Source organism: Dendroctonus ponderosae, unplaced genomic scaffold (assembly GCF_020466585.1).
Source record: "Dendroctonus ponderosae isolate FM_Combo_2020 unplaced genomic scaffold, Dpon_F_20191213v2 Dpon_F_20191213_2, whole genome shotgun sequence".
NCBI lineage: Eukaryota > Metazoa > Arthropoda > Insecta > Coleoptera > Curculionidae > Dendroctonus > Dendroctonus ponderosae.
Window position 1 is genome coordinate 16,404,785 of NW_026018165.1, and position 25,008 is coordinate 16,429,792.

The following is a 25,008-nucleotide window of genomic DNA, read 5'->3' on the forward strand; positions in this document are numbered from 1 at the left end:
AATAAAAAACAAAATTTTTCAAATATAGCAATTTATATTCATCTACTTCACAGGTATACATCGAGAAAAATCGTATTTACAAGGTCTCTTCAACCAAATAATTGTAAAAATCGATTCTAGTATTTTCAGATATCCATTGTACATACGCAGCTACCTTAGTGTAAATAGAATGGTTATCGGCCAATTTGCAGTAAGACAAGCGAGCCAAATGACTGGTTATGCCGATTTGCAAGAAAAATCCATTCCTCTTTATCACAAGTGGCCCTCCACTATCTCCCTAAAAACCTTTAAAGATAAGAAAATGAAATGTCTTAATTGCTGATTAGTATGAAACTAAATTTCCATACATTTTCGGTTTATTTAGAATTACAAACCAAAACGCATATCGAGGTTCAGAAAGACTCAGACTAAACGCTGGTTTCTGTAAGTTTAATCGCATTATAAATAATTTATCGCGTTTGAGAACTCAGCGCGTTTCGGCATGTTTTTCGGGCATTGCTTAAGTCTAGTTCTGCCCCCTGGTATGAATAAACAAAATGGGTCTTTTTAATAAAATATACCCTCTGCATGTATTACGTCAGTTTTTATTGGGCAAATAGGGGAAAAACGTTCCCTTGCGTGATTCGTTCCGTTTTCTTCTAAATTTTTAAACGATTAAGGCTTCTCCTGCTCATTCCGTTGCGCGCTTTGATTAAGTTACGGAAGTCCCGTTGGTAAAGAAGTTGTTTCTAAAACTGTCTGCCCGGTTGGAAAATCGAAAATGTCCATTATTTCGCAATTGAAATTTGGGGAAACCTTCACCTTGCAAGCTTTTCCTTCGTGCACAGTAGAAGTGCAGCAAATCTGGACAGCACTATCTTTAGCACTTATTGAACATTCAGCTGGCGAACTAACATGTAAGGTAGCTGTGCGTAATCTTGTTGGTCTTTGCATATAATCTGAAAAAAAAATCTGCAATATCGAAAAGCTGGATTAACTGGCGGTTTTTTTGAAAGCTCAATGGGTGCTTGTGCTGTTTTAAAATGTGAATGCAATAGAATTTTAGTCATATCAATCAAATGATAATGAAAAAATTTTAGATTTATTCATTAGGTACATACCATTGATGACACCCAGACCAGTTAAATATGCGGTTTTTCCGATCAAATCTTCACTTTGATTGAGGTGGAGACGAACTGTCTTAATGAATGTGGCTGAAGATCAAAAGCGAATGTAAAAATTTAACAGAAAACATTTAGGGCCAAATCGCCTTACACAATGTAGCCCAGGTTTGCAATTTTAGTAGGCCAATATCATGATGATTGCCATTCGATTCGAGATAGTCCCGATGAATAACGATTTTTTCCACCAGCAAAATACGTCCACCCCTTAGGTCTGAGTAGACGCTACCTACTGAAACTTGAACAAAGTCTCTGCAATGTAATACCACGAAATTAGCTAGAAGTTTGTATACACACAACACCTAAGCGAGTCCAATGAATGTTACTAGATCTGGTCATTTGGACGGTCCCTATAAAATCGGCTTCCTTTGAAGGTTTTATTATGTAACTTTAAGTTAGCAAATTACCAAACCCCTTTAGCAGGTCGGACCTCAAAATCTGTTTGCATTATCTCAATCCGCTGTTTATATTGAGTTTATATATATTTATACTGAGTTAAATCAAAGCTAATTTTCACTACGTAAACATACTGATTGTCTCCCTGGTTTCTAATATTAGCGTATCGAACTTGCACCTAACTTTATGCCGGAAATTCTGTTACGAACTTTAATCTAATAGAAGCTTAGTTGAAAATTAACCGAAACTTACGGGGTAAACTGTTTACCGTCTTGTTCTAAACAATGTGCTGCAGTCAAAATCCATCCGGGGTGTATTAAGCTGCCACCGCAGTATACTAAATTTGTGCCATTCAATTGGGCTAATAATGTCACTTGATGGGGAAAGTCGCCCTTTTTTGGCTCTATTGGGTTATTAGCGCCCTAAAAAACGCTTCTAGAAGTTTGCATAAATCAACCCGAATAACTTACATTAACAATTGCGTGTCTTAAGCGGAAGCGCAGACTAAAGACTTCGCATAAACTACCCACGCAGACCAGGAAAACTATAAAAATTAACTTCATTATGTTTCTCTGAATAAACAGCCGCACTAATGACTATATTGCAAAATTACATCTATATTTGCGCCAATCACAGTCCGCTATAAATAACCTTCCGATTTTATCTATTGTTAAAACATATATTACAATTGTGGGGATGTGCATCGGATGGCAATGTGCTGGTTATAAAAATGGCCATTTTTCCGAACCATTTACTTTATGGCGCGTGGAAATAATATTTGTCATTGAATTTTCTGCTTCACAAACACTGGTTACATGAAATATTTAAGTACAGGCGGTGTAAAAATGTGGAAAATATATCAAACCGTGTTTAAAATTTAATTTAATTTACCCCCGCGATCACTAAAGTAAATTGTTCCCTCAACTATTCTGTTTAATTCAACTGAATTAATTAAAAAAACTGTATTGAATTTTATCGGCGACTTTCAAGCCTGAAAAATTTGAATAACTGCGGAAAAACGGCCGTTAAATATTTACCGAGCCATAATAAGAGACCTCTTGAAATATTCATCTCTTAAATCAGCTGTACACCCTTAGAGGAGCGATCGTTGGTTTCCATTGTTTAAACTGGCTTTAATTTTAACGTTAAGCATCCAAATTGAAAGGGCTTCTGTTTTTTCAGGCTCAACCACTTTGTGATAAATTCATTCATACATGAGCCGAAACCCGCCAATTCCGTTAATTGGAATATTTCTTAAACGTTGATGAACGGGAATTAATTAATTAAGAGAAAATGACAGAGAAGAAACTTTTAATGTTTAATAGAAGCTGACGTAAAATTATCTCGGCCAAAATTTGGACAATTTTATTATCAATTCGACACAAATTTCCTTCACAGTGGCACCCAATTTCCATTTCAATTAAGATAAAGTTTGCAAACAAAGAAACTGAATTACCGAAAACCTAAAACACCAGCCCACATTTCTACGGGGTAAATACTTGGCTGACGTGACGAAAGGGCGATAAAGTCAGAAAAACTTAATAAATGGTGTACGAAAACGAACGAACTACAATAACCAATGGGGTTGCGTAAATAATTTTCATAAAAATCGAATGAATTTTCCACGTTGTTCGTTTTTTCATGCTAATTCTCCTTCTATTTCTTTAGGAAGTGATTTAGCGGCGTGTATGATTTATACGACTACAGTTCCTCCGGGGGTATTTTCGGTAACGCAGCCCCGATGAAATGTTACAAATGAATACATGGTCGGATTTAAGGGATTAGCATTTACATTTATATATGGGGGAAGGATTCAATTTTGCTATGGCAAGAATGGCTAAAAGTAGCTATTCGTAGCTAAGAAGGTATATTTTGCAATTGTTCAGGTTTAACGGGTTTTATTCCAAAAATGACCGTATGTTCCTACCTTTCAGTTTTTCTTTAAACACAGTCTGCAAAAAACGATTTTTTACAAAACGAGTGAAAAATTTGAAAAACATTATTTATATCGCAATATTAATAGTGGCACTTACGATTTCTGCAAATTTTTACAAGGAAAATCGCTTGTTAACAAATTTAAAAATCAAGTCAATTTCCATTTGCTGTAACTAATTTTGTGCGAGCGCATATACATTTCAATAGAAAACATCTGAAAAACCTTTGTAGAATAAAATAATTTCGAATCCTAGAAGCAATTGCTTTTCTAGACAATATGCTGAGGAGAAAGTTGTGGCATTGGAAAAGTGGATTTTTGGACAATCTGACGAGTAATTTTTATCATTAAAAATTTATTCTAAGTATACAGTTGCAATCTTAGTATAAACTCAGAAGTTTAACTTAGTATAAACTGTAGAAGAAGCCTAAACACCGCAATAAGGAAAAGCCCGATATTTTCCATTGCTTTCAAGGATCTATATATGATCAAGAAGGTATGATTCCTTTTTTTGCTCAGTTAGTATAGCCATCTACCAGATATGCCAGATACTGCAGGAGAGAGAAACCTTAGTTTTTCCTATCGCATGGAAACGCTAGGATTTGATGGATTAAAAGTGTTGATCGTCTGGATAATTTGCTATATCCGGCATCCCTAACTCTTCAATATGACATGAATATGGATAAAGTTGTCATGAAACATATGTCATCCGCGTAGTGATGCTTTCCCCACCAATCAAAATCACCTACACACTACACTGTTCCCATGCCAACTCCAACGTCACTGGTACGTCAGGAGTTCGCGTAAACATTGTGGGAAGTGTGGAAATTATGTTTAGTTTTTGATTTTCGTTTCTTTGAGAACTAATATGTTGTCTATTTTCATTAAGTCGCTGATTGTGGTGTCGGCTTTAGGCATCGCCACCGGAAGCCAGCTTCGAAAACTGCAGGTTAACATTTTAAACAGCTACTTACTAATTTTTATAACTGTATTTGATTTCACTAAATAGACATACTTGATTGTTATACAACTATTTACAGTTATGTATATCATAAATTTTTAAAAATATATTTGGGGCGTATAAATGGGATAAGCGGGTCATTTTTTCAGAAAGACACTAAACATGTTTTTGCATGTTTTAGGACATTATGGCGGATAAGAAATTATATGTTTGCTTTGTGCTCAACCTTGCTAATTGCCGCAATATTTCTAAATCGATAAAAGTTGCCCAAAGTTATCAATTTGTTGCTTGCCATTATTTCCTTAATTCGTTCCTTTTCTTCGCTTTTCAATTGGTTGAACAAATGAAAATATTTTTAACGCATTTTATACTCATCCTAATCTCAATTTAAAAAATTTATTCATTATGTATTAAATTATTTTTAGCGAAACCATACTCCACAACGACTGACAAATAGTGAAATCAGGCACTTAGCAGGCCTGTCCAATATAAGTTATTTCAACGAAGTAATAGACAACATACTTGTTCCCAGAGTAGTAGGAACGAAAAACCACGAAAAAGTGTTTAACTACATCAGCACCGAGCTGGACAGAGCTGGATGGAATGTAGATGTAGACGAATTTGAACAGGAAACACCGAACTTCGGTCGTCTGACTTTCAAAAATATTGTGGGAGCTTTAAATCCAGAGGCTGATAGATATTTGGTGCTTGCATGCCATTACGACAGCAAGTACTTCAAACATGAGGAATTTGTTGGTAAGTTGTTGGAATTTTTTTATTTCATAATCTACCCATATGCGGTTTTATGCTAACGTAATCATTAAAAACTCAAGGCAAATTGCATTGGAATGGCATTGTTTGATTTAGCAATTGCTACTTAACTACCACACCTTATCAAAAATTTGCGGGACCTGAATGCGTATTTGTTGAGCTCAGTTGATTGCTTTCGACCTAAGAAGCTTTCTAATGTGCATAATAAAGTCTATTTCCTTAAAATGACTATTATACGCTTAAAATATGCCGAAAAAGTCTATTATTTCGGATCTGAAACTTCTAGCATGTTTTTCAATGAATTCGATGCATTCCTCGCGTCCGTGAGCTGAAAATGATGTGAAATAAAAGACATTTTGAAAAAAATTTCAAAAATGAGCCTTTCAATGAGCCTCGCTTCCTTCTGATGAAAATGATGTAAAGAACGAATGATTTTGAGCCATTTGATAAATTTTGAAAAGATCGACCCACGACAACATTTATTTATATAAATAAAAACATGTTTTTAACTAATTTAATAACAATTGAAAAAAACGATTTCGCTGTTCCAGTTAAATGCTGCCCACCACCTTATTTGTATTCATAGCCGTTTCTATCCTCTATCAACATCTACTTTGTATTCTTATTTCCGCAAACGTTGAGAAGTATTTATCATATTTATAAGCTGACAATCGATTTTGTAATTAGAAAATTGAGGTGTTCCCTTACTTAATCGCTCCTACTTAAATTTTCTATTGTTTTAGGTGCTATTGACTCAGCAGTACCATGCGCCATGATGCTCAATTTAATCAAAGTGCTCAAGCCTCAATTAGATTCAATGAAAGGAAACACCGATTTGAGTTTGAAATTGATATTTTTCGACGGCGAAGAAGCCTTTGTGCAATGGGGCCCCAATGACTCGATTTATGGGGCGCGGCACTTGGCCAATCGGTACCATAATAGCAACTCGCTTACCAGATCGACTGGAGAAACGATATCTGAATTGCAAAAAATCGATGTTATGATTCTTTTGGACTTGATCGGTCATAAGAATGCTCATTTTTACAATTACTTTCCTGAAACATCCACATGGTAAAATTGCAAGAGAGCTCAAATAGACCGATTTTCTATGATAATATTTATGGGGTTCCAGGTTCAATCGAATGGTTAACGCGGAAAATAGACTGAATAAGTTGGGCTTGTTTCATGCAGGGCCAGTCAAATACTTTATCGCCAGAGACTTTCATAATGCCAACATCGAGGATGATCATCTACCGTTTTTAAGAAGAAGTAAGTTCTAGTTTTTAAAACTTGAAACAGGCAATAATACAAGTTTTTATTGTAGATGTTCCAATATTGCATTTAATTCCGTTGCCATTTCCCAGAGAATGGCATACTTCAGGCGACAACCGAAATATTATCGACATAAACACCGTTGAGAATCTGAACAAAATACTACGGATATTTACCACCGAATATTTGCATATGTCAGTATAGCTTAAATAATTCTTTTCAGATGTTACGCAAATCGAAAAACGCAGAAAACGATGCAAAATAATTGCAGCATTTTCAGTTAATTCATATGTGAATTTCAATTAGAAAGAATCTCACGATCGAAATAAGAATCTCAAATCGTGTGATGTACAGTTTTTATTGTGCAATGAAAACTTGTTTATATTAATTTTTAAGTTTTTGAGTTTTATGACTCAGCCAAATCGATATTATACTATATGAAAATAGTTTATAATGAGTTATTTAACCAGTTTTATGTTACAATATAGTTACCTTACGGATACCTCAGAAGACATTCCAGAGAAAGAATTATAATAGATGGAAAGGACAATTCGCAACCTTAACCAGTGTGTTTGCTCTAAGTTGGATAAAGTGTTATGAACAAAAGTATACTTTACTTAAAGTGTCCAGTGTTAAATGCATATTTAGGCCAACGATTGCTGTTCTTCTATTCTCGTGGAAAGTGTTATTTTTATGCGTGTCTTGTCTTAATATTCTGCACTATAAAAAACTGATCACATTTTATTATGACGGTGGGCCTGAATATGTATAGCGGTTATTCGGATTTCGATACTTATTTCTTGTGATATTTTTTTTGGAAACTGATGTATTTAAACTGTTCAAGCAAAACTATATTTTTAATGTATTTGACTATTAAATAAATATATGTATAAAGATTTACGTCAATTGGATTTTCTTTTAATGCCTTAATAATAAAGCAAAGCGCAATTTAAATGCTTGACCGGAATAATGCTGGAGCAGTATAAAATTGCGTGATTATGATAATACGACTGTTTCGTCTACTAAAGAATTGGAGTTCATCCGTTTTGGACAAATGGTAAATTCCTGAGTGTCCTGGTACAAAAACTACTAGAACTTTTTACTGGGTCGATGAATACCATTTATTTTTTTGTTGATGCACTAATCATTTATTCGCAATATTGTGCTCTTTGGAAAATCTTGTAGCATTCATAGCTTTTCCGAAAAAACGATTTCTGTTTTCTTGTCCCTTTTTGGGGATCAAGAAAAAGAAATTCCAAGCCATCTAACCGTAAAATGTTCTCGCACTGTGTATCCTGTTGGTATATGCATAGAATTAACTGACAAAATTAAAAGTAGGGCAAAAAGTAATTTAAAATGCTATCAACAGAAAAATATCATAATCAAAAAAATTCCAAAATGTATCAAGCTCAAAAAATATATAACTAATAATCAGTTCCCTCTCATTAAATATAATTAAAACACTAAAACCAAAAGGGTAATGTGAAAAAGAAGAAGCTTCAAGTAATTACCGTCCAGGAACCGGTGCAATCTCAAATCGAGTTTTTTTTCACGCGTAGAAAAGATGGTTTGAAAAATGATTAATAAGACGTTGAAAATTCCCAGAGTCTTTACACTTTCACGCTTGAACGGGGCATTCTGCGAAAAAAAGACTGATAATTTCTGATTAATTTAATGCGTTAACATTTCCTTTTACAGCCTCCCCATCCTCCGGTTAACTGGCCCAAAAAGTTTCCACCTTGATTGCCGTGCCCTCCATGTCCACCATGACCATGTCCAGGTTTCTGATGTCCTCCCCCGGAATTCCATCTAAAATATTCCAATTTGAAGCGTTTAACAAAAAGTCTTCGTTAATTTTTATATAGGAAAACGCACCCTCCGTTATTTGCTAGTCCCGCAGCCAAAATGCCCCCATATAGGGCCGCAAGTCCAAAAAATTTCGGTTCAGCTGATGTCTCCAGTTTGGAGACTGGTTGACTGGCGCAAAAGCTCAAGCTCAAAGTTAAAGCTATGAGTGATATGAATGCCTTCTAAGAAAACCAAAAAAAAGTTGTTAACAAAGAACTTTTCCCAAATGTTAGCCAAAATTAATACTTACATTGACCATTTTACTGTTAGATGCACCTCCACTTTACCGCGCTTCACTTTCTACACTTGAACACTACCGAGACAGATTTAGTTTATAATCAATTTTCTATTTGTTTAAACATGTTGGGTGTTCAAGGCATTGGTTCAGATCTGAGACATCCGTGAGACAAAGTATGCCGTAATCAATGTGCAATTTCTCTTATATAGTGCCGCCTTCATTTTTTCTTATGTAAGGATTTTTAGGCTGACCGATTCGGAGAGACTAACGGAGACATTTATGAAATTCTCGGCCCCACATACACAAGAACACCGGTTTCTTGGTAAAAGGAAATGTTTCATTGGATTCTTCAAACGTTTTTAAACATCGACCTCTATTAATCCTTGTTTAAATGCATTAGGTCCTTTATAACTAAAAATTCATTTAATTTTTCAGAAGTATAAAATTGAATGCATACTGAAAAGGTGTTAATCTGCCAAGCAAATAAAAGAGCGTTAAAATTCACGGCAAAAAGCTTTCGGTGATTTTTTTGACAACAATGTTGTAAGTGGTACTCGGTAAAAACAGCGACAAATCACGCAAAGATGAGAAAGTTATAAATAAACAAACTAACTTGCCTATAGGGTGTCCCCAAAAAGTAAAAATTGGTGCCAGAAATGTTTACCTTCAGGATACTTAAAAAGCTGATTTACGATAAAAAAAAATTGTCAGTATCAACTTGTTCAATTAATGCATTTTTCCCAAAGAAAACCGTAAGATATAAACAAACGCAAATCGATATTATTAATGTTTGCAGTAAACAATCGATTTTATAGAGGTTGGCGCTTTGAAAATGATGCAGAAACATTTTCAGGGATTTAGAGAGGGACACATTATGTCCCTAAAAAACCTTATCTTTTTCCATAATGCGTCGGCCTGGAATTTAAAGTTTAGGTGCCCGAGCACTTTTCAACTTTGCATTTCTAAATACCGGAAAATGCTTCTGTTCCATTTTCTCTGTGCCACTCTGTATATTTTCAGATAGTTGCTGCAAATACTGCAATCAATTGCCAGCTTAAAAGCTTTTGTAGTTCTGTCGACAAAATTCTGAGAATAAACAGACGGAGTTGATGACCACTTTAATACGGGCGGGCGTTACTATCTAACAAACTCACATTTGCTCATTAATAGTTAATTTTTTTTTATAGCCAACGTGGTTTTACTAAGACATACCAACAAATCACAACATTAAACATCAACCAACTTTATTGACCGACTTGACCCATCTGCATTTTGAAAAACCGTCAGGTAGTTATTTTTTTGCGTGTTATTCTTAATGCAAACCCATTAATTTTGACACTTGATTTAAATAATACGTAAGCTTGACCTACCTTTATAAGCGGATATTTTATTTAAATTTTGCCATAACTAAATCAATAGAGAATAATTGAAGAAAAAACATAGTAAGAATCCAATTAAATAAAAACAACAACAAACAGGTGTGGAAATAACGCAATAAATTCTTATCAACGGTTCTCAAGCTCCAGTCAAAAAATTACAACAACAAGAAACACGCAAAAAAATACGTTAATTAGTACTTAAATAGAATGTGAATTATATATAAAACTTTTTGATTTGTCTAAGATTTTATCAAACCTCGTCACATGCAATGACTGAAATGTTAAATAAATATTCAATTTATTGTATAATAAAATATTGAGCCCACACTCTATTCGTTGCCTAGAAGCGTTTCCGATCGATTTCGCTTTTCGATGAATTAACATTAGTAATTTCAGTATTAAATTTATTTACTTCGTAATGCGGTTAAGAAAATGGTTTTGATGCAAATAAACTATGAATGTTTTGCAGCTAACATGCATATGTGCATAGAAAATGTGTGGCATTTCTTGTATGATTTAACATAAATTGGTAAGAAAACCGATAATTCGACGAAATTCCGAAAGATCGCTATCTCAGAAAACACACAAAACTGGTTCTAAAGAAGCATTTGAGTCTTTGTCTGTCCACATGTTCATTTATGTTTGCCAAGGCAGGACATAATTGATTGTTCCAACTTCCTGATAGGAACACAAAAATGTATTTTAAAAAATCATTAAACATTCATGTTGAGCACAAGACTATTATAAATCAGAGCAAACAATAGTTTTCGTTTTTAACTGATTTTCCAGATTCCATTTGCTCAGAAATAATTTCGTAAGAGGAAAACACCAAAAACTTTAGAATGAAGAAACTCTCGCCTTGTATGTAAATTCGAGTGGCGGACATCAACTACACATCTTTAGCTATAAGCCATTTGAACAAAACCTGTTCATAAAAGGACTTTAATTATGGCAAGTTTGTTTAGCAATTGTAGAATGAAAATACAGAATAAACGATGCATGATTGAAAAATCTGCGAATTTAAGAACACAATCTATCTACAAAATAAAGTGGAAACTCCAAATTAAAAAAACGCGCTCTAAAAGAGCAAAACGAGCAGCTATAGAAAGTACAGCAAATCTAGAACTTTTACAATGACATTTTCCGCATAAGTTAAGATATATTGCAAAACTGGTATGGTTAGATGCACTGGTATTCCCATCAACTGCACTGTCCTCGAAGTAAAATTTCCAAGAAAGCGTAAATATGCAAAACAGTACAAGTTTTTTATACTTCTCGACTTTTTTGTTCAGGTTGACTCAATATGGATTAAAGATAATCATGCAAAACAGCGCATCTAATTTTGACTAAGCACCAAAAAAATCTAAGAATGGCCAATCTCCGAAAATGCCAAACAAGTAATTCATTGATGAACAAAATAGCGCGAAATCGTGGAAAACAAAAGCTTTTCATTTGATAATTTATCAAGGTGAGAAGCAAAGTTTGTTTTGCGTTCCGGCTGCTTTCAACATGTTTTATTATTAATTTCTATATGCCATTTTACTGCAGAATAGCGGAAACTTAAAACAATAATTAATGAAAACACTTTTTTGCTACAGCTGCAATAAGTTCCACACCAAACCACTTGAATACAATCAAAGCCGGATCATAGTTAGGCATAAATCTTTTTACATACATTTTTTTAATCATTTTTAAGTACTAAAACTAGTCAAGCAGGATGACCAACCATCAGTATTCCTCTTTACATTAAAAAAAAATTGTAAATACCCCAACTAACTAAGTTAACTAAGTCAGTGCAACCACGATTTAAACTTAAAGACAGAAAAAAGCTTTAGATTCTAGGGCATTTTGTAGGCCTCGCAGAAGACAAAGAATATTTACAACCAACAAATTTCAATAGCTTCCCTGAACTCCACATCTTCGCAAATTATAACGTAAATAAAGTACTTAATACGATTATTCGCAAATAAGGCTCGTGAATAAGACCAAAAAAACCCAAACGAGTAGTTGTACGTCACGATCGTATAAAAAGAGGAACAGCCTCCTGAAGAAGATCTAGAATCCCAGTGCAGTCAAGCTAAATAGGTCAGTGATCTGAGGTGTGTGCAATTTATCAAGAACAATGATTAAGGTAGGAATTCGCCTTTTCTCTTAAGTAGATTCAACATTTTTAATTGCTTTTTTTTGTTTTTTTATTATTTTTTGTATTTGCTCCTGTATGTGCCAGAAAACTCTTATATGCTAAATCAAGAAAAATGTTGTTACTTTTTAGGAAACAATAATTTTTGCGACCGCACTTTTGGCGCTGAGTCAAGCTATGTCCATCGACAAAGAACCGAATGAAAAGGTGGCGATTCCAGTAGCTGTTGAAGACAAACAAGATGTTCAGGAAAGTGATGATTTGCAACCTGAAGCCAGCGCTTGGGGCGGACGGGGGTAACAAACAATGTTCAGAATTAGTTGCAGTTTACCGATTTGAAAATACGTTTTTAGTCGTGGAGGATGGGGCGGACATGGCAAAAGAGGTGGGGGATATGGACACTACGGAGGATGGGGCGGTGGCCACGGAGGTTACGGAGGTGGATACGGAGGTTACGGAGGTGGACACAGAGGACATTGGGGCTAAACAGGGATTCCTACTCGGTTATCACTTTTGTTCAGTCAGAACAGCGATTTTGAATAATAATTCATTGTAATTTTGGTATGATTAAAGACGTGTATGTATAGGGTTTAAAGTTTTAATTTTTTCGATTCCTAATAACTTTTTAAGGTTTTTTTTTCATCATTCTCGCACCTGATGTTCTACGAAAGCTGGCTTTTAGAACGGTTTCAAAGACGATTTCTTAAACCTGGCACACACTTTTTATAAGATTTTTTATGTTTCAATAATCTTTCCTCTAAACAAAGCAGCAGAAGATTATCTAAATTATCCTTGACCTTGTACCGATTGATGTTAAGAGAAATGCCAATCAATGAAAACTAAACCGTTAAAGCCAATTGTAAGCGATCAGGTGGGATCAGGTTTAGCTTCCGCAATTTCTTCTACAATAACAGTAATATCCATTTATGCCTTATAATTTGATGGTATTTCAAGAAGAAAATCAAGTTGCAAGAGTTTCCCAAGTGGGTGCTTTTTAGTTAATTCATTATGCGTATGGTAAGTAAGGAGAATTAACTTAACAGAAATTCTTTACAAAACCTGAAACAGAAGAAAAAAGACTCGTTTCTTTACATTTTTGTTCCTAATTAAATATGTTTTAGATATTGTACATAATTATTTATATTGCGTCGTTGGCCGGTCTCCTACGTTTATCGAATGGCTCGCCTATACAAAGAAGCAATAAACGACAGTCCCGCATGTTCGGTAATTTATTAGGATGGTGAGTTTTATCGAAAAACAAATGTTAAACGAAGAGTTTGAAATGTCCAGCTTCACGTCAATTCAAAGAAAATCGAATTGAGACAAAGCGTCGATTATTCAAAGTGAACTGAAGCACAGGATCAAAATGAGGCAGCGACATTCTTTGGCTCCAAAATAGACGATCTTACTGAAGTTTTGTTAAAAAAGTGTCTGCCGCCTCTGTCATTGATGGTCAAATGAAACACAAAATTCAAGAACTTTTTACTTGGCAGCTGGGATTATTTTTTCATAATACCTTTATGCTTCACACACAGCCAGTTTTATTATGATTGTTTTGAGCTAAAAAGTGTTGTCTTTTCCAGAAGCAGATTTTAAAAAAATATGTTTTTATAGGTTTGGAGGTGGAGGAAATAATCAACACAATAGACCAGGTGGAGGAGGTCCCGGACCAATTCAAACTCTGATTTTAGGATACGTGGCTCAACAGGCTATTTATTATTATTTCGGCGACGAAAATGACGAAAGTGATGAAGATGACGACTGGTAGTAACGGTGTGAAAGCAACCGATTGATGCTCAATAACTCTTCAACGGAGTATTTTTTAAGATAAAAAAATGTTTTTTTTTTGTAAATATGGGTTCCAAAGTACAAGAACTTCAAATAAAAAATGTGAAAAATTGCAATATTTTTTATCCACCAGCAATGGTTCTACGTGCAGTTTTGAAAAAATTACACTCCCCGGTTTCCGCGTAAAAAGGTCACAATATGAATTTATAAAGTGTTTGGGTCAATAATAAGGAAGAAATCGTCGGATAAAGTTTGTGAACGCTCAAAAAACGCTTGAAATGAGCCGAAAATGTCTATTATTTCGGATCTGAAACTTCTAGCATGTTTTTCAATGAGTTCCACGCATTCCTCGCGTCGGTAGCTGAAAATGATGCTAAATTTAAGACATTTTGAGAAAATTTTCATTTCTTTAAAAGATCGACCAATCGATCGCAATCGACAACAAAAGCAGCATCAAGCATTTACGAAAGCTTAATTAATTTTCAGATAAAGTTGAGTTTATTATAAAGTTTACAGAAAGTTTCAATGCAGTATTTCACTTTCAATGGACTTCAATTAACATAAACTTAAACTGAACGCTTTCCCCAATGCATGGTATAAGCGGGCATACCACACAAGTAAATTTCTGGGTTTTCATGTTACAAAAGTGACTGTTTTTTTTTTTAATCGCTATTAAACTTACCCCAAACAGAAAATGTTGCAAACGTCACATCTAAATTGAAAGATGCGCCAAATAGACAGAATGCGCTAGAAATGACCAGCAGAAGCACAGATACTTGTCTTTATCTATGGCACAGATCACAGAGTAACCTCTATGATATGTGAGCAGAAGTCAATAGTTTGTTTACAAACTGTATAGCAAATGTTTCCATCTATAACATGAAAAACGCCGTATAGAATGAATAACATTTTAAGATTAACAAAATTTAGTAAAATATACAGCAGGACGGTGGCTGCTACCATTCGAAATGCGTCTTCCAGTGGATTGGGCATTAACTTAGCCTCTCAAAACACGTCCACTTTAGTTCCAATTCCACAGTGCCAGGGCTGGAACAAACACCGTGACAAATGGAATTACCTGCCAGCTGGTGTTATTTTCCTTCCTGCATTAGCTACAGTTTATTGTGATTCGTATGATTTACGTGGCAAGCAGGAGAAAAGGCTCTTCAAAGCTATACAATATGGGCTCACTCATGAGGTCAGCAAGTAAGTAACTGATATTTAGGGCTCACCCCACTTACCATAAAGCTAAGTTACTCAATAGTTTAAATCACAACGTTCAATGCCTTGTTGCAGCTTGATAAAGAACGGTGTGGATGTAAACGCACGACACCCACTAGGTTGGACTCCGCTGATGGTTGCCACGATTAACAGGCATTATGATATAGTGAAATTACTAGTAAAGAATGGGGCCAATCCTAACATGGGCGATAACTACATCAACCCTCATAGAACATCTCAGGAGAAGCGACTGCATGCCATTGAAGGTATAGCTAGTTTTGCAACTGGACGCTAACCACACGATTATACTTTCCTGATAATTTAAACTGTGCATCAATCCACTGACTGAAATAAGATTATGTAAAGAGAATCAAAGACAGATTTAATAATGTGGGGCTCTAGCAGACAAACATCTGGCCGTAATAAAGAAATAACTAAGACATACATTTAAGGAATAAACAGAGAATTGATTTAACAAGCAAACAGATACTTATATCAGAATGGAAACGAAATGTTAGTTAAGAATATCCTTTAAACTTGCGATGATTCAGACTCAGATTCTCAACAGTTCTTCACTAGGAATTGTTTTCAATTATTTGCAGTTCTCATGATACGAGATGAAGAGTTTTCGGGCGAACTGAATAACAAGGCTACCTACATCGGTTTTACAGCTTTACATTATGCTGTGCTTATTGACAATTTGGGTATTGCCCAGCTTTTGATTGAGAACGGCGCTAATCCGTGTTTGGAAACCGAAGCCGGACAAAAGCCGCTGGTTTATGCTAAAGACGGCCCCATGAAGGAGTTTTTAAGCCAACAAACTGAAAAGGTATTAACCAATCCTTGCACAAAACCTTGAATCCACTTCACATGGTTGTTTCAGTATGCAGAAATTGAACGAGAAAAAGAATTGGAGCAGCGCAGAAAATTTCCGTTAGAAGATCGTTTGAAGAAGCACATTGTTGGTCAGGAAGCGGCGATTGCTACGGTAGCTGCAAGTAGGTTTAAACATGCTGAGAAATTTACGTCCAATGGAAAAGGCATAATTGATTATTTTTTAGCTGTAAGAAGAAAGGAAAATGGGTGGACCGATGGGGATCATCCCGTAGTGTTTCTCTTCCTAGGCTCGTCTGGAATCGGGAAAACTGAATTGGCTAAACAACTCGCCTACTATATCCACAAAGATAAAACCGAATCGTTTATTCGCTTGGATATGTCGGAATTTCAAGAGAAACACGAGGTAGATGAACAACTCAACTCAGTGGATTGCGTGAGACCAACAGAAGTAGTTTTGACTCTAGGTGGCAAAGCTGATTGGAGCCCCTCCAGGTTACATCGGTCATGACGATGGAGGGCAATTGACGAAAAAATTGAAAACTTGTCCGGATGCGGTTGTTTTGTTCGACGAAGTCGACAAAGCCCATCCAGACGTTCTGACTGTTCTGCTTCAACTCTTCGACGAAGGACGACTGACTGATGGACAGGGTAAAACCATCGAATGCAAGAATGCCATTTTCGTAATGACGTCGAATTTGGCTAGTCAGGAAATTGCCCATCATGCGCTCAATCTACGAGCTGATGTTGAAAAAGTTAAAGAAGAACGCTTGAAGCAAAGCAGCTCAGGTAAAGCAACGAGTTAATCTACCAGTATATCCAATTCCAATCGAGTTGCTTTCTCAGAGGATGCGCATTTTTCCGAAGACATCGTTATTTCGCGCAAATTCAAAGACGAGGTGGTCAAGCCGATCTTGAAAAGGCATTTTAAGCGCGACGAATTCTTGGGACGTATAAACGAAATCGTTTATTTCCTGCCATTTTCGCGGCGGGAATTATTGCAGCTCGTCCAGCGAGAACTGGAGTGCTGGGCACAAAGGGTAAGTGAACCGCAGTCTCGTTTTAAGCCCAATTCTTAAATTTTACTGCAAGCTTAATTTCTGTGAATTGGTTGAAAACTTGGCATGATTGCGGACCTTAAAATGCGTAATGTTTTACTTAAATAAGTATACTTTTGAATAAACTTGTAATTGTTGCAGGCAAAAGAGCGGCACAAAATCGACATAAAATGGGACCGAACAGTTGAATCGGCGCTTGCTGATGGTTACGACGTTTGTTATGGCGCTCGTTCCATCAAGTACGAAGTGGAACGAAGAGTTGTGAATCAACTGGCGGCCGCTCACGAAAAGGGAGTGATAGGAAAAGGGTCGAGTATCAATATAACAGCAACGTGGCCGGAAAAGTGCGAGTATGCAGAAATACAGATTCAAGTCAAGAAAAGCGGCTTTAAGGACTTCATTGATATTGCCAGCATCGATAAGAAGCCCATTACAAACACCTTTAACTACTGGTCAAAACCAAAAGAAGCAAAGTGAGCTGAATGTATTTTTATTTATTTTATTTGTTATTTAATAATTAAAGTATACGATAAAAGCCCGTGGGTTTTCTGAAAGAAAAATGGTGCTCTTTTATTTCAACTAGTAAACCGCAATTTTGAAACTGTGTTATTCACTTTTTATTTTAATATAATTGAAAAATTATTATATTATTTGCAAATCACGATGTTTTCGAATGGCTTTTAGAATTTCCTGAATCTAAGTGCTTCAGATACAATGTAGATCATCAACAAATTTATGAAAATGTAGATAAAACGCCTGCAATTTTCGATCACAAAAGGAAGAATCACGATGGCGTGCGGGCTGTGTATTTTATTATCGGTGGCTGCGGTGTTAGTAGCCATAAAATTGTATGTTAAATTAACTACAGGGTGGTGCAGAAGCAATGTGTGTTTAGTGGGAAAAACCGCCATTGTTACCGGAGCTAATACAGGTAATAAAAATTTATCCACGAGTTGCATATTAAGACAAAATATTCCTAAAGTTGCACATTTTTGCCTGAAAAGCACTAGTTTTTAATGTATTTTTATGTAGGAATACGATTAAAAATCGAATCTAATTCTAAAATTAACATTTTCAAGTAGCCACTAGACTAATATTCCAGACTAGACTAGACCTTATCTATTGAACATGTACACTTATAAAATGCTTAACATTGATAAATGATGAATCGATATTCAAAATTCGTTGTTTTACCATTCCAGGAATTGGATACGAAACGGCTGAAGACTTGGCCAAACGAGGCGCAAGAGTAATTTTGGCTTGCCGGGATCCAGCCAGAGGAGAGGACGCAGCGAAAAAAATAATCCAAGCCACCGACAACAAAAATGTGGAATTTAAGCTCCTGGACTTATCTTCTTTTAAATCCATCAGGCAATTTGCTAGCGATATAATTGCAACTGAAGAAAGGTAAGTTTCAATGCGATTTGTGCGGGCATCGCAAATGAACTTTGTGGTTTATTGTAGGCTGGACATTTTAGTAAATAACGCGGGACTGGGAAGTACGGCCGACAAAACGACCGAAGATGGTCTGTTGTTGATAATGCAAGTCAACTATTTTGGGCCCTTTTTGCTAACTAATCTGTTGTTAAGTAAGTTGAATGGCCCAATAACTCCCCTAACAATTACAGTACGATTTAAACAACAATTTCAGATCTCATAAAGAAAACCCCAAACGCTCGTATAGTGAACGTTGCATCAATAGTGGCGAAGCGCGCTGGTGAATTTGATGTAAAGAACCCGAACACCGTTCCAGTTGCATATGGTCAAATGGATCAAGGTTTTCCTCTCTACTGTAGGAGTAAATTGTGCAACGTTCTTTTCACTATAGAATTAGCCAAAAAGCTAAGGGGCACCACTGTAACAACGTACTCTTTGCACCCGGGAGCAGTGCTAACTGATATTTTTAGGACCATGCCTCAGATAATGCGATTCATGGTAGAACAGATCATCAATTGGTTTTGCAAGGTGAGCCTAAGTTCTCCAACTAAAGATTAACTCAATTGAGTTGCTGATTCCTTTACGAAAAGGTGATACATTTTTAGAGTCGCTTGGAGGGAGCGCAAACAACGATCCACTGCAGTGTGGCCAAGGGAATTGAATCTCTTTCGGGAAAACACTTTCAGGATTGTCACCTCGTAGACACCTACAAAAAAGCTCAGGATCCTGATATGTCGAAGCAATTGTGGAAGGTATCTGAAGAAGTGGTTAAATTAAATAGGAACTAGGTGTTTTTGTGTATATGTATTTAAATAATATACTTATCAGATTGGACTTTGGGCGAAACTGAATAAACCAATATTGATGGGTTTAATTTAATTGAAAAATAGACAAAGCGTAAAATTATTGGCGCGATGTTTCCGAATCGCTTTTAGATAGTGCTGTATCTAATCTAAGTACCATATACACTTTGGATGATTTAACAAATTTAGAAAAATATAGATAAAACGCGAGCAATTTTCGATTACAATAGGAAGAACCACGATGGCGTGCGGGCTGTGTATTTTATTATGGGTGGCTGCGGTGTTAGTAGTCATAAAATTGTATGTGAAATTAACTACAGGGTGGTGCAGAAGCAACGTGTGTTTAGTTGGGAAAACCGCCATTGTTACCGGAGCTAATACAGGTAAGGAAAATCCTCATACGAGTTGCTTACTAAGTGAACACAAATACATTTTTATGTAGGAACACGGTTAAAAAACCAGTCCAATCCTAAAATAAATATTTTCAAGTTGCGATGACTTACACCAAGCACCTTATCTATTGAATACGTAGATAAGCCCTTTTTTGATGAATAATAATCAATGTTAAAAATTCGATGTTTTTCCTTTCCAGGAATTGGATACGAAACGGCTGAAGACTTGGCCAAACGAGGCGCAAGAGTAATTTTGGCTTGCCGGGATCCGACAAGAGGGCAGGACGCGGCGGAAAAAATAATCAAAGCCACCGACAACAAAAATGTGGAAGTTAAGCTCCTGGACTTATCTTCTTTTAAATCCATCCGGCAATTTGCTAGCGGTATAATTGCAACTGAAGAAAGGTAAGTTTTAACGCAATTTGTGCGGGCGTCGCAAATAATCGTGGTTTATTGTAGGCTGGACATTTTAGTTAATAACGCAGGACTCGGAAGTAAGGCCGATAAAAAGACCGAAGATGGTCTGTTGCTGGTCATGCAGGCCAATTATTTTGGGCCCTTTTTGCTAACTAATCTGTTGCTCGGTAAGTTAAAGGACCCAATACCTCCCCTAACAATTATAGGACAATTTTAACGGCAATTTCAGCATTCATAAAGAAAACCCCAAACGCTCGTATAGTGAATGTTGCATCAGCAGCAGCAAAGCACGCTGCTGGATTAGATGTACAGAACCTGAACACTATTCGACATGATCGAGCAGGACAGGGTTTTGCACTTTACAGTAGGAGTAAATTGTGCAACATTCTTTTCACTCTAGAATTAGCCAAAAGGCTACAGGGCACTACTGTAACAACGTACTCTTTGCATCCGGGTGTAGTGCTAACTGATATTATGAGGCGGGTGCCTCAAACGCTGCGATTCATAATAGAACAGGTCATCAATTGGTTTTGCAAGGTGAGCCTAAATCCTCTAAAAGTTAACTCAATTGAGTTGCTGATTCTTTTACGAAAAGGTGATAATAAGTGACATTTTTAGAGTCGCTTGGAGGGAGCGCAAACAACGATCTACTGCAGTGTGGCCAAAGAAATTGCGTCCCTATCGGGAAGACACTTTCACGATTGTCACGTCGTAGACACCTACAAAACCGCCCAAGACCCTGATATATCGAAGCAATTGTGGAAGGTATCTGAAGAGGTGGTTAAATTAAATAGGAACTAGGTATTTTTGCCTGTAAGTATTTAGATAATATACTTATCAGATTGGACTTTGCGTTTTTTATTAGGTAATAGGCTGCAAGGTTTCACGCTAATCATCACCCCGTATTTGCGCTAATCTAATCGGCTTTTTTAGAAATATGTTTATCTGTAAATTAATACGAATACTGCAATTCATAGGACAATGCTATTACTACGTACTTTAATTAGCTCGAATGTTTTTTCAGTTTAAGTCCAATCATTACGCTGATCTTGGATTGCTCAGTCTGAGCCCTTACTTACAAGAGCAGGAGCAGATCTTGAAAAAATCTATATCGCTTCAATAACTGATTTTATTATACAACTTGCCAATGGTCTCTTAGGGCTTTTGGTACTTGGCCTGTATCCACACCCTGTACATCTTCAACAGTCTCCCTCTATTAACCTGCAGTCTTCTATCAGCTCTATTTTCCTTTTCAATAAATCCTTGCTCAGTAAAGAGAGTGCTTACCTCCGCTAAAAACAAGATTCCATTAATTTCTGTGGTTGGTTGCTACTTTTAAAATTAAGCTTGGATATATTCTGCACATACCTTCAGTGAAAAAGTATACTCTCGTTCCGTCTCCTCTAACGTAAAAGTTGTCCCCTAACGATCTGCCAGGTTTAAATCGTAACTGCGCCAGGTCAAACCTTCCGTAGTCTCTAAATAAAACTAATCCTCCAGGTTTCAAGCATTTATAAATATTGGAAATTATATTCTTGTATCTGGAACAACGGTAAAAGTAACCCAGTGTTTGAGGCGCTTAAATGAAGCAACGAACGGTTTGATTACAAGCGTAAAAGCTATTTCAGGAAATGAAATAATACCTACTTACTTCTCTGGATGAACTGCTGATAGAACAAATATAACTACAACAATATCAATGCTGTTTTGGGGAAACGGCACAGACCATTCATCTTCAGCTATATCCTGTACGAAGACATTGCATCTTTTAGGGTCAAAGTTATCGGACTCCCTCATGATTTGAATGGCTTTTTCGGAAAAATCACAACCGTAAACCCTCAGCTGTTCATTTTTACTGTATTGCAATATCGGAAATATTGTATTTCCGACACCGCAACCCAGTTCAAAGATCGCTGATTCTTTATGGGGCGCAGCTGACAATTCAGGAAATTCTGTAAACAGCCAATGCCTATCTTTGAAAAACTTGTTATCATGGATATCATAGAACGAATCCCAGAACTTATTGGCCTCTTTGTCGTACTTTTCAATCTGGTTTTCTGAAAATTGGACTGCGCTATTCAGTTGCACCTTTTTCAAAGCTTCCTGTTCTTGGTCTGCGTTCCATTCCACGTCGTCCCTGCAACGTTCACGCTGTTGATCAGAAGATTTAAAATAATTCTTAATCTAATACCAAGCATTGAAAGAGAAAATATTGGATCCATCTCTAAGGTATCGAGATCCAAACTTGGGTTTCTTTCTGAATCTTGTATGACAATATCTTGACTGAATAATTTTTGAAAACAATTTCGTACCAAGCATTATGTTGGAACACATTGCTATCGTCGGTTAAATAGCGGTTTCCAAATTGAGGCCTCAAATTGTCTGGATTTGTTCCAGAGCTGTCCATGTTTACCCAAAATGGAAATTTTAGGTTATATTTGGTTAGGTTGTTCCAAAATCCTTGTTGTTTTTGTGATTGTTTTATTTTAACTGTCGCAGTGACAATTGTAGTTGGTTAAGTTTTTGAGCGGTAATCATTGAAAACGAGAGTTTTTAGAACATTCTGATTAAATATGAACATTCCGTTATTCCCCAAACGCACCCCCAAATTAACCGACGGGGCTTGGTTCAATGCGGATCCCCCTTGTGATCCGGAGGAGGAAGTAACCCAGTTGGAGAAGGAGCACCAGGAATGGGTATTTTTTGTACACTACAATCGCTCCTTTGAGTTTTTAAAATTCGTTTCCATTTCAGATCGAATCTATTACAAAAACTCACTGTGATTTAACACCCATTGGGAAAACCTCCTCAGATGTAAGTTCTTCCCGATTCTTATGGCAATAGTACCAAAAATCCTTCTGATGGTTTAAAGTACATGGACGAACTTAAATTGATAAGGGGCAAAACATTGAAAACATGTGAATATTTTTCAGTACGTTGGCGACGATGATGAGGAGGAGGAAGATGATAATGACGACGACGACGATGATGATAGTGAAAGTCATGATGATGAGGAGGAAGATGAAATCGAAATGGAAGCGGCCAATTAGAAAAACTGCATTAATTAGAGAACCATGTATTTTTAAACTAAGTTTTCAGTCTAATGGTATCGGTGGAACCAACAAAGTTAAGTAAAATTAGGAAAAACTAATAGATTTCCCTTTTTCAAATGCACTTCTATTCATATAAATTTATAGAAATTACTCATACAGCTCAAAGTCTATTCGACTCAGTGAGTAAAAATTGGAACTTTCACCACACTTTCTGGCCATCACGCCCGGCTTGAAATGGTTCTCGTTCTGCCATTTGATCATTTGGGCGGTACTAAACGGACCTTCCACTTTGTCGTCATCTGCCGACCATTTGAACTCCCATTTTAACTCAACGGGTTGCAAGTTGTCTGCGGAAGTACTTCCCTCCGCAGTTTTATCACTTGTTGACGGCTCGTCTGCAACAAGCAACAGTAAATTCATCCCTAAAGCCCCTTCACTTGTTAGTTACCGTCTAATTTTTCTTTTTCCTTAACTTCGAAATCATCAGCATACATGTCGAGTTCTGGTTCAGCATTTGCCGACTTTTTTCCTTTGCTGTTTTTCAGTTTTGCTTGAATTAATTCGTATGTTTCCTGATACACATCCATGTTTCCCAATCGGGTTAGGATCTAAAAGATTCTCATAGCATAACAAGACTTTTCTTAGTAGATTTTTTACTTGCTTGATTGGCCAATTCTGTTAGTTTGGTAACGTCTTCAGATATTATCAATGTTCCAGCTTTCTTTCTTCTCAATCGTTCCACGCTGGACAGTTTAGTCATATCGCCCCCAAGACGTTTGATGGCCTTATTTATGGTCTCTTTTGGCTGGAGAAATACTAAAGAATGGATGTTTTCATTAGTTGCGAAAAGAAACGTAGATATTGATTTTCTAGTCAAGTTTAATAAAAGTGGGCAATAAATTCGCAATTACCTAAGATTTCTTTATAGGTCTCCAGTTCAGCAAACGGTTCTTCAGCTTCATCTTCTGAGTCACTGTTTGCTTCCATGCCGGTTTCTTCCACATCATATTTATTGGCAGTTTCGGAATTGTGTTTTATTTTATGCCAGTCAATGTTATCAAGCCAATTGTCGCGTACCTTTAGTAAGTCAATAAAGCTAAGATTGTTTTCTTGGAAAGTATTCGCAAATACGTGGCTGTACCAAGGAGCCAGTTACCTCTTTTTCGTTTTTCCAAATAAAATGACCATCTCGATCAAAATGCCCTTCTTCCAGTTCCTCTCTCATGTTAAAAGCGGTCATTCTTTGTTCACCATCTTGTCCAGCCATTCCTTAAATGCAAATGATAAGGGTTTTATTGTTTAAAAGTGGATGTTGAAGTTAAGTTGTTTCAAAAAGTTGTACTTTGTGGGTGCTAAAATTGGGTCAAAATAGAGCAATCAAAGCCTTTCTCTATTGTCCATTTTCCTGTGGAACTGCACACGAGTCTTGGAATCGTAATAAGAGGAAAACTAATGAATAATTCATTGATTTTATCGGCGGCACAATTCAAAATCAATGAATCGATGAATATAGCAACCGATTAAAGGAGCTAACTCACCATCTTCCTCCCCTTCTATATCATTTTCATCCATAACATTACTGTCGTCCACATAGTCCTCTTCATCACTATCAAGTGTGTGTTTCTTAGTGTTTGGTTCAGCTGCATGGCGCTTTCTAGACGGTTCGGAAAACAGATTTTCAAATTTTCTCTTCGACATGCTTGCACAGAAAATTGAACAGTATTTTCACCACATAAACAAGCCCCAATATTTAAAAAAGTGTGGTTATGTCTGGTTTTTTTTGGCAGATGAATTTCTGTCTAATTTAAACAAGGTTAAAAATTACTGAATTAGAAAAAAAATTAAAAATTTGGAAAAATTGCTTATCGAACCGTTGCTTTGAGTTTAATAATTTTTCAAAAATTGCC

The 25,008-nt window shown here is 36.3% G+C and overlaps 10 protein-coding genes across 13 annotated transcripts; 6 read left to right on the plus strand and 4 right to left on the minus strand.

Moving 5' to 3' along the window:
* Positions 1 to 14: 14 nt before the first annotated feature.
* Positions 15 to 14,758, minus strand: LOC109536600 (serine protease SSP1). Its single transcript, XM_048664308.1, has 8 exons — positions 14,739 to 14,758; positions 14,569 to 14,666; positions 2,027 to 2,100; positions 1,809 to 1,978; positions 1,255 to 1,412; positions 1,101 to 1,193; positions 802 to 938; positions 15 to 277 (listed from the first exon to the last, which is right to left on the minus strand). Exons 1-8 carry the CDS (start codon positions 14,756 to 14,758, stop codon positions 77 to 79), a joined length of 951 nt encoding a protein of 316 aa, XP_048520265.1. The 3' UTR covers positions 15 to 76.
* On the plus strand, positions 4,183 to 7,399 carry LOC109536653 (glutaminyl-peptide cyclotransferase). The gene is made up of 6 exons (XM_019902964.2): positions 4,183 to 4,438; positions 4,876 to 5,206; positions 5,965 to 6,292; positions 6,354 to 6,490; positions 6,546 to 6,687; positions 6,982 to 7,399. The coding sequence occupies exons 1-6, from the start codon at positions 4,358 to 4,360 to the stop codon at positions 7,025 to 7,027; spliced, it is 1,065 nt and encodes a 354-aa protein (XP_019758523.2). The 5' UTR covers positions 4,183 to 4,357; the 3' UTR covers positions 7,028 to 7,399.
* LOC109536662 (cold and drought-regulated protein CORA-like) lies at positions 8,150 to 10,195 on the minus strand. The gene is made up of 3 exons (XM_019902975.2): positions 8,592 to 10,195; positions 8,369 to 8,523; positions 8,150 to 8,302 (listed from the first exon to the last, which is right to left on the minus strand). Exons 1-3 carry the CDS (start codon positions 8,598 to 8,600, stop codon positions 8,173 to 8,175), a joined length of 294 nt encoding a protein of 97 aa, XP_019758534.1. The 5' UTR covers positions 8,601 to 10,195; the 3' UTR covers positions 8,150 to 8,172.
* Positions 11,989 to 12,687, plus strand: LOC109536659 (protein FAM98B). The gene is made up of 3 exons (XM_019902973.2): positions 11,989 to 12,089; positions 12,231 to 12,394; positions 12,452 to 12,687. The coding sequence occupies exons 1-3, from the start codon at positions 12,081 to 12,083 to the stop codon at positions 12,582 to 12,584; spliced, it is 306 nt and encodes a 101-aa protein (XP_019758532.1). The 5' UTR covers positions 11,989 to 12,080; the 3' UTR covers positions 12,585 to 12,687.
* Positions 14,681 to 17,774, plus strand: LOC109536650 (caseinolytic peptidase B protein homolog). Of its 2 annotated transcripts, XM_019902961.2 has the most exons (9): positions 14,681 to 15,092; positions 15,183 to 15,373; positions 15,710 to 15,936; positions 15,991 to 16,105; positions 16,169 to 16,347; positions 16,409 to 16,730; positions 16,788 to 16,981; positions 17,141 to 17,472; positions 17,684 to 17,774. In XM_019902961.2, the coding sequence occupies exons 1-9, from the start codon at positions 14,785 to 14,787 to the stop codon at positions 17,691 to 17,693; spliced, it is 1,878 nt and encodes a 625-aa protein (XP_019758520.1). In that variant the 5' UTR covers positions 14,681 to 14,784; the 3' UTR covers positions 17,694 to 17,774. The 2 variants fall into 2 exon arrangements, with proteins under 2 accessions (XP_019758520.1, XP_019758521.1); XM_019902962.2 differs by lacking the exon at positions 17,684 to 17,774 and having other exon boundaries at positions 14,682 to 15,092; positions 17,141 to 17,554.
* LOC109536656 (retinol dehydrogenase 11) lies at positions 17,733 to 19,295 on the plus strand. 2 transcript variants are annotated; one of them, XM_019902969.2, is made up of 5 exons: positions 17,733 to 17,930; positions 18,202 to 18,406; positions 18,464 to 18,588; positions 18,651 to 18,964; positions 19,027 to 19,091. In XM_019902969.2, the coding sequence occupies exons 1-5, from the start codon at positions 17,789 to 17,791 to the stop codon at positions 19,039 to 19,041; spliced, it is 801 nt and encodes a 266-aa protein (XP_019758528.1). In that variant the 5' UTR covers positions 17,733 to 17,788; the 3' UTR covers positions 19,042 to 19,091. The 2 variants fall into 2 exon arrangements, with proteins under 2 accessions (XP_019758528.1, XP_019758527.1); XM_019902968.2 differs by having other exon boundaries at positions 17,734 to 17,930; positions 19,042 to 19,295.
* A 103-nt stretch (positions 19,296 to 19,398) lies between these two features.
* On the plus strand, positions 19,399 to 20,895 carry LOC109536654 (retinol dehydrogenase 12). The gene is made up of 5 exons (XM_019902965.2): positions 19,399 to 19,622; positions 19,832 to 20,036; positions 20,091 to 20,215; positions 20,278 to 20,585; positions 20,667 to 20,895. Exons 1-5 carry the CDS (start codon positions 19,481 to 19,483, stop codon positions 20,847 to 20,849), a joined length of 963 nt encoding a protein of 320 aa, XP_019758524.2. The 5' UTR covers positions 19,399 to 19,480; the 3' UTR covers positions 20,850 to 20,895.
* Positions 20,896 to 21,159: 264 nt separating this feature from the next.
* Positions 21,160 to 22,516, minus strand: LOC109536657 (methyltransferase-like protein). 2 transcript variants are annotated; one of them, XM_019902971.2, is made up of 4 exons: positions 22,361 to 22,516; positions 21,700 to 22,185; positions 21,417 to 21,589; positions 21,160 to 21,340 (listed from the first exon to the last, which is right to left on the minus strand). In XM_019902971.2, exons 1-4 carry the CDS (start codon positions 22,453 to 22,455, stop codon positions 21,204 to 21,206), a joined length of 891 nt encoding a protein of 296 aa, XP_019758530.2. In that variant the 5' UTR covers positions 22,456 to 22,516; the 3' UTR covers positions 21,160 to 21,203. The 2 variants fall into 2 exon arrangements, with proteins under 2 accessions (XP_019758530.2, XP_019758529.2); XM_019902970.2 differs by having other exon boundaries at positions 22,240 to 22,481.
* Positions 22,493 to 23,218, plus strand: LOC109536660 (anaphase-promoting complex subunit 15). Its single transcript, XM_019902974.2, has 3 exons — positions 22,493 to 22,744; positions 22,803 to 22,862; positions 22,982 to 23,218. The coding sequence occupies exons 1-3, from the start codon at positions 22,622 to 22,624 to the stop codon at positions 23,096 to 23,098; spliced, it is 300 nt and encodes a 99-aa protein (XP_019758533.1). The 5' UTR covers positions 22,493 to 22,621; the 3' UTR covers positions 23,099 to 23,218.
* LOC109536655 (CD2 antigen cytoplasmic tail-binding protein 2 homolog) lies at positions 23,109 to 24,891 on the minus strand. Its single transcript, XM_019902967.2, has 6 exons — positions 24,640 to 24,891; positions 24,258 to 24,370; positions 24,013 to 24,178; positions 23,763 to 23,917; positions 23,550 to 23,709; positions 23,109 to 23,496 (listed from the first exon to the last, which is right to left on the minus strand). Exons 1-6 carry the CDS (start codon positions 24,797 to 24,799, stop codon positions 23,249 to 23,251), a joined length of 1,002 nt encoding a protein of 333 aa, XP_019758526.1. The 5' UTR covers positions 24,800 to 24,891; the 3' UTR covers positions 23,109 to 23,248.
* Between the last annotated feature and the right edge of the window lie 117 nt (positions 24,892 to 25,008).

What these genes read in the sequence shown, in the direction of transcription:
- LOC109536656 (XM_019902968.2), top strand. Translation starts at nt 17,789, where the DNA reads ATGGCGTGCGGGCTGTGTATTTTATTATCGGTGGCTGCGGTGTTAGTA. An exon ending in GCTAACTAATCTGTTGTTAA is followed by an intron (nt 18,589 to 18,650) that starts GTAAGTTGAATG and finishes CAACAATTTCAG; the next exon opens with ATCTCATAAAGAAAACCCCA. An exon ending in TCATCAATTGGTTTTGCAAG is followed by an intron (nt 18,965 to 19,041) that starts GTGAGCCTAAGT and finishes ATACATTTTTAG; the next exon opens with AGTCGCTTGGAGGGAGCGCA.
- LOC109536659 (XM_019902973.2), top strand. An exon ending in AGCGCTTGGGGCGGACGGGG is followed by an intron (nt 12,395 to 12,451) that starts GTAACAAACAAT and finishes ATACGTTTTTAG; the next exon opens with TCGTGGAGGATGGGGCGGAC.
- LOC109536650 (XM_019902961.2), top strand. Translation starts at nt 14,785, where the DNA reads ATGAATAACATTTTAAGATTAACAAAATTTAGTAAAATATACAGCAGG. An exon ending in TAAGCCAACAAACTGAAAAG is followed by an intron (nt 15,937 to 15,990) that starts GTATTAACCAAT and finishes TGGTTGTTTCAG; the next exon opens with TATGCAGAAATTGAACGAGA. An exon ending in CTTGAAGCAAAGCAGCTCAG is followed by an intron (nt 16,731 to 16,787) that starts GTAAAGCAACGA and finishes TTGCTTTCTCAG; the next exon opens with AGGATGCGCATTTTTCCGAA.
- LOC109536660 (XM_019902974.2), top strand. Translation starts at nt 22,622, where the DNA reads ATGAACATTCCGTTATTCCCCAAACGCACCCCCAAATTAACCGACGGG. An exon ending in AGAAGGAGCACCAGGAATGG is followed by an intron (nt 22,745 to 22,802) that starts GTATTTTTTGTA and finishes TTTCCATTTCAG; the next exon opens with ATCGAATCTATTACAAAAAC. An exon ending in TTGGGAAAACCTCCTCAGAT is followed by an intron (nt 22,863 to 22,981) that starts GTAAGTTCTTCC and finishes AATATTTTTCAG; the next exon opens with TACGTTGGCGACGATGATGA.
- LOC109536653 (XM_019902964.2), top strand. Translation starts at nt 4,358, where the DNA reads ATGTTGTCTATTTTCATTAAGTCGCTGATTGTGGTGTCGGCTTTAGGC. An exon ending in TCTACCGTTTTTAAGAAGAA is followed by an intron (nt 6,491 to 6,545) that starts GTAAGTTCTAGT and finishes TTTTTATTGTAG; the next exon opens with ATGTTCCAATATTGCATTTA. An exon ending in ACCACCGAATATTTGCATAT is followed by an intron (nt 6,688 to 6,981) that starts GTCAGTATAGCT and finishes GTTACAATATAG; the next exon opens with TTACCTTACGGATACCTCAG.
- LOC109536662 (XM_019902975.2), bottom strand. An exon ending in GGACTAGCAAATAACGGAGG is followed by an intron (nt 8,303 to 8,368) that starts GTGCGTTTTCCT and finishes GGAATATTTTAG; the next exon opens with ATGGAATTCCGGGGGAGGAC.
- LOC109536655 (XM_019902967.2), bottom strand. Translation starts at nt 24,799, where the DNA reads ATGTCGAAGAGAAAATTTGAAAATCTGTTTTCCGAACCGTCTAGAAAG. An exon ending in TATAGAAGGGGAGGAAGATG is followed by an intron (nt 24,371 to 24,639) that starts GTGAGTTAGCTC and finishes TTTGCATTTAAG; the next exon opens with GAATGGCTGGACAAGATGGT. An exon ending in TAACAGAATTGGCCAATCAA is followed by an intron (nt 23,710 to 23,762) that starts GCAAGTAAAAAA and finishes AGAATCTTTTAG; the next exon opens with ATCCTAACCCGATTGGGAAA.
- LOC109536600 (XM_048664308.1), bottom strand. Translation starts at nt 14,758, where the DNA reads ATGGAAACATTTGCTATACA. An exon ending in TGCAACATTTTCTGTTTGGG is followed by an intron (nt 2,101 to 14,568) that starts GTAAGTTTAATA and finishes TAATTTTTATAG; the next exon opens with TTTTCCTGGTCTGCGTGGGT. An exon ending in TAAGACACGCAATTGTTAAT is followed by an intron (nt 1,979 to 2,026) that starts GTAAGTTATTCG and finishes AGCGTTTTTTAG; the next exon opens with GGCGCTAATAACCCAATAGA.
- LOC109536657 (XM_019902970.2), bottom strand. Translation starts at nt 22,382, where the DNA reads ATGTGTTCCAACATAATGCTTGGTACGAAATTGTTTTCAAAAATTATT. An exon ending in TCAGCAGTTCATCCAGAGAA is followed by an intron (nt 21,590 to 21,699) that starts GTAAGTAGGTAT and finishes CCGTTGTTCCAG; the next exon opens with ATACAAGAATATAATTTCCA. An exon ending in AGTATACTTTTTCACTGAAG is followed by an intron (nt 21,341 to 21,416) that starts GTATGTGCAGAA and finishes TCTTGTTTTTAG; the next exon opens with CGGAGGTAAGCACTCTCTTT.
- LOC109536654 (XM_019902965.2), top strand. Translation starts at nt 19,481, where the DNA reads ATGGCGTGCGGGCTGTGTATTTTATTATGGGTGGCTGCGGTGTTAGTA. An exon ending in TGTTACCGGAGCTAATACAG is followed by an intron (nt 19,623 to 19,831) that starts GTAAGGAAAATC and finishes TTTCCTTTCCAG; the next exon opens with GAATTGGATACGAAACGGCT. An exon ending in ATAATTGCAACTGAAGAAAG is followed by an intron (nt 20,037 to 20,090) that starts GTAAGTTTTAAC and finishes GGTTTATTGTAG; the next exon opens with GCTGGACATTTTAGTTAATA.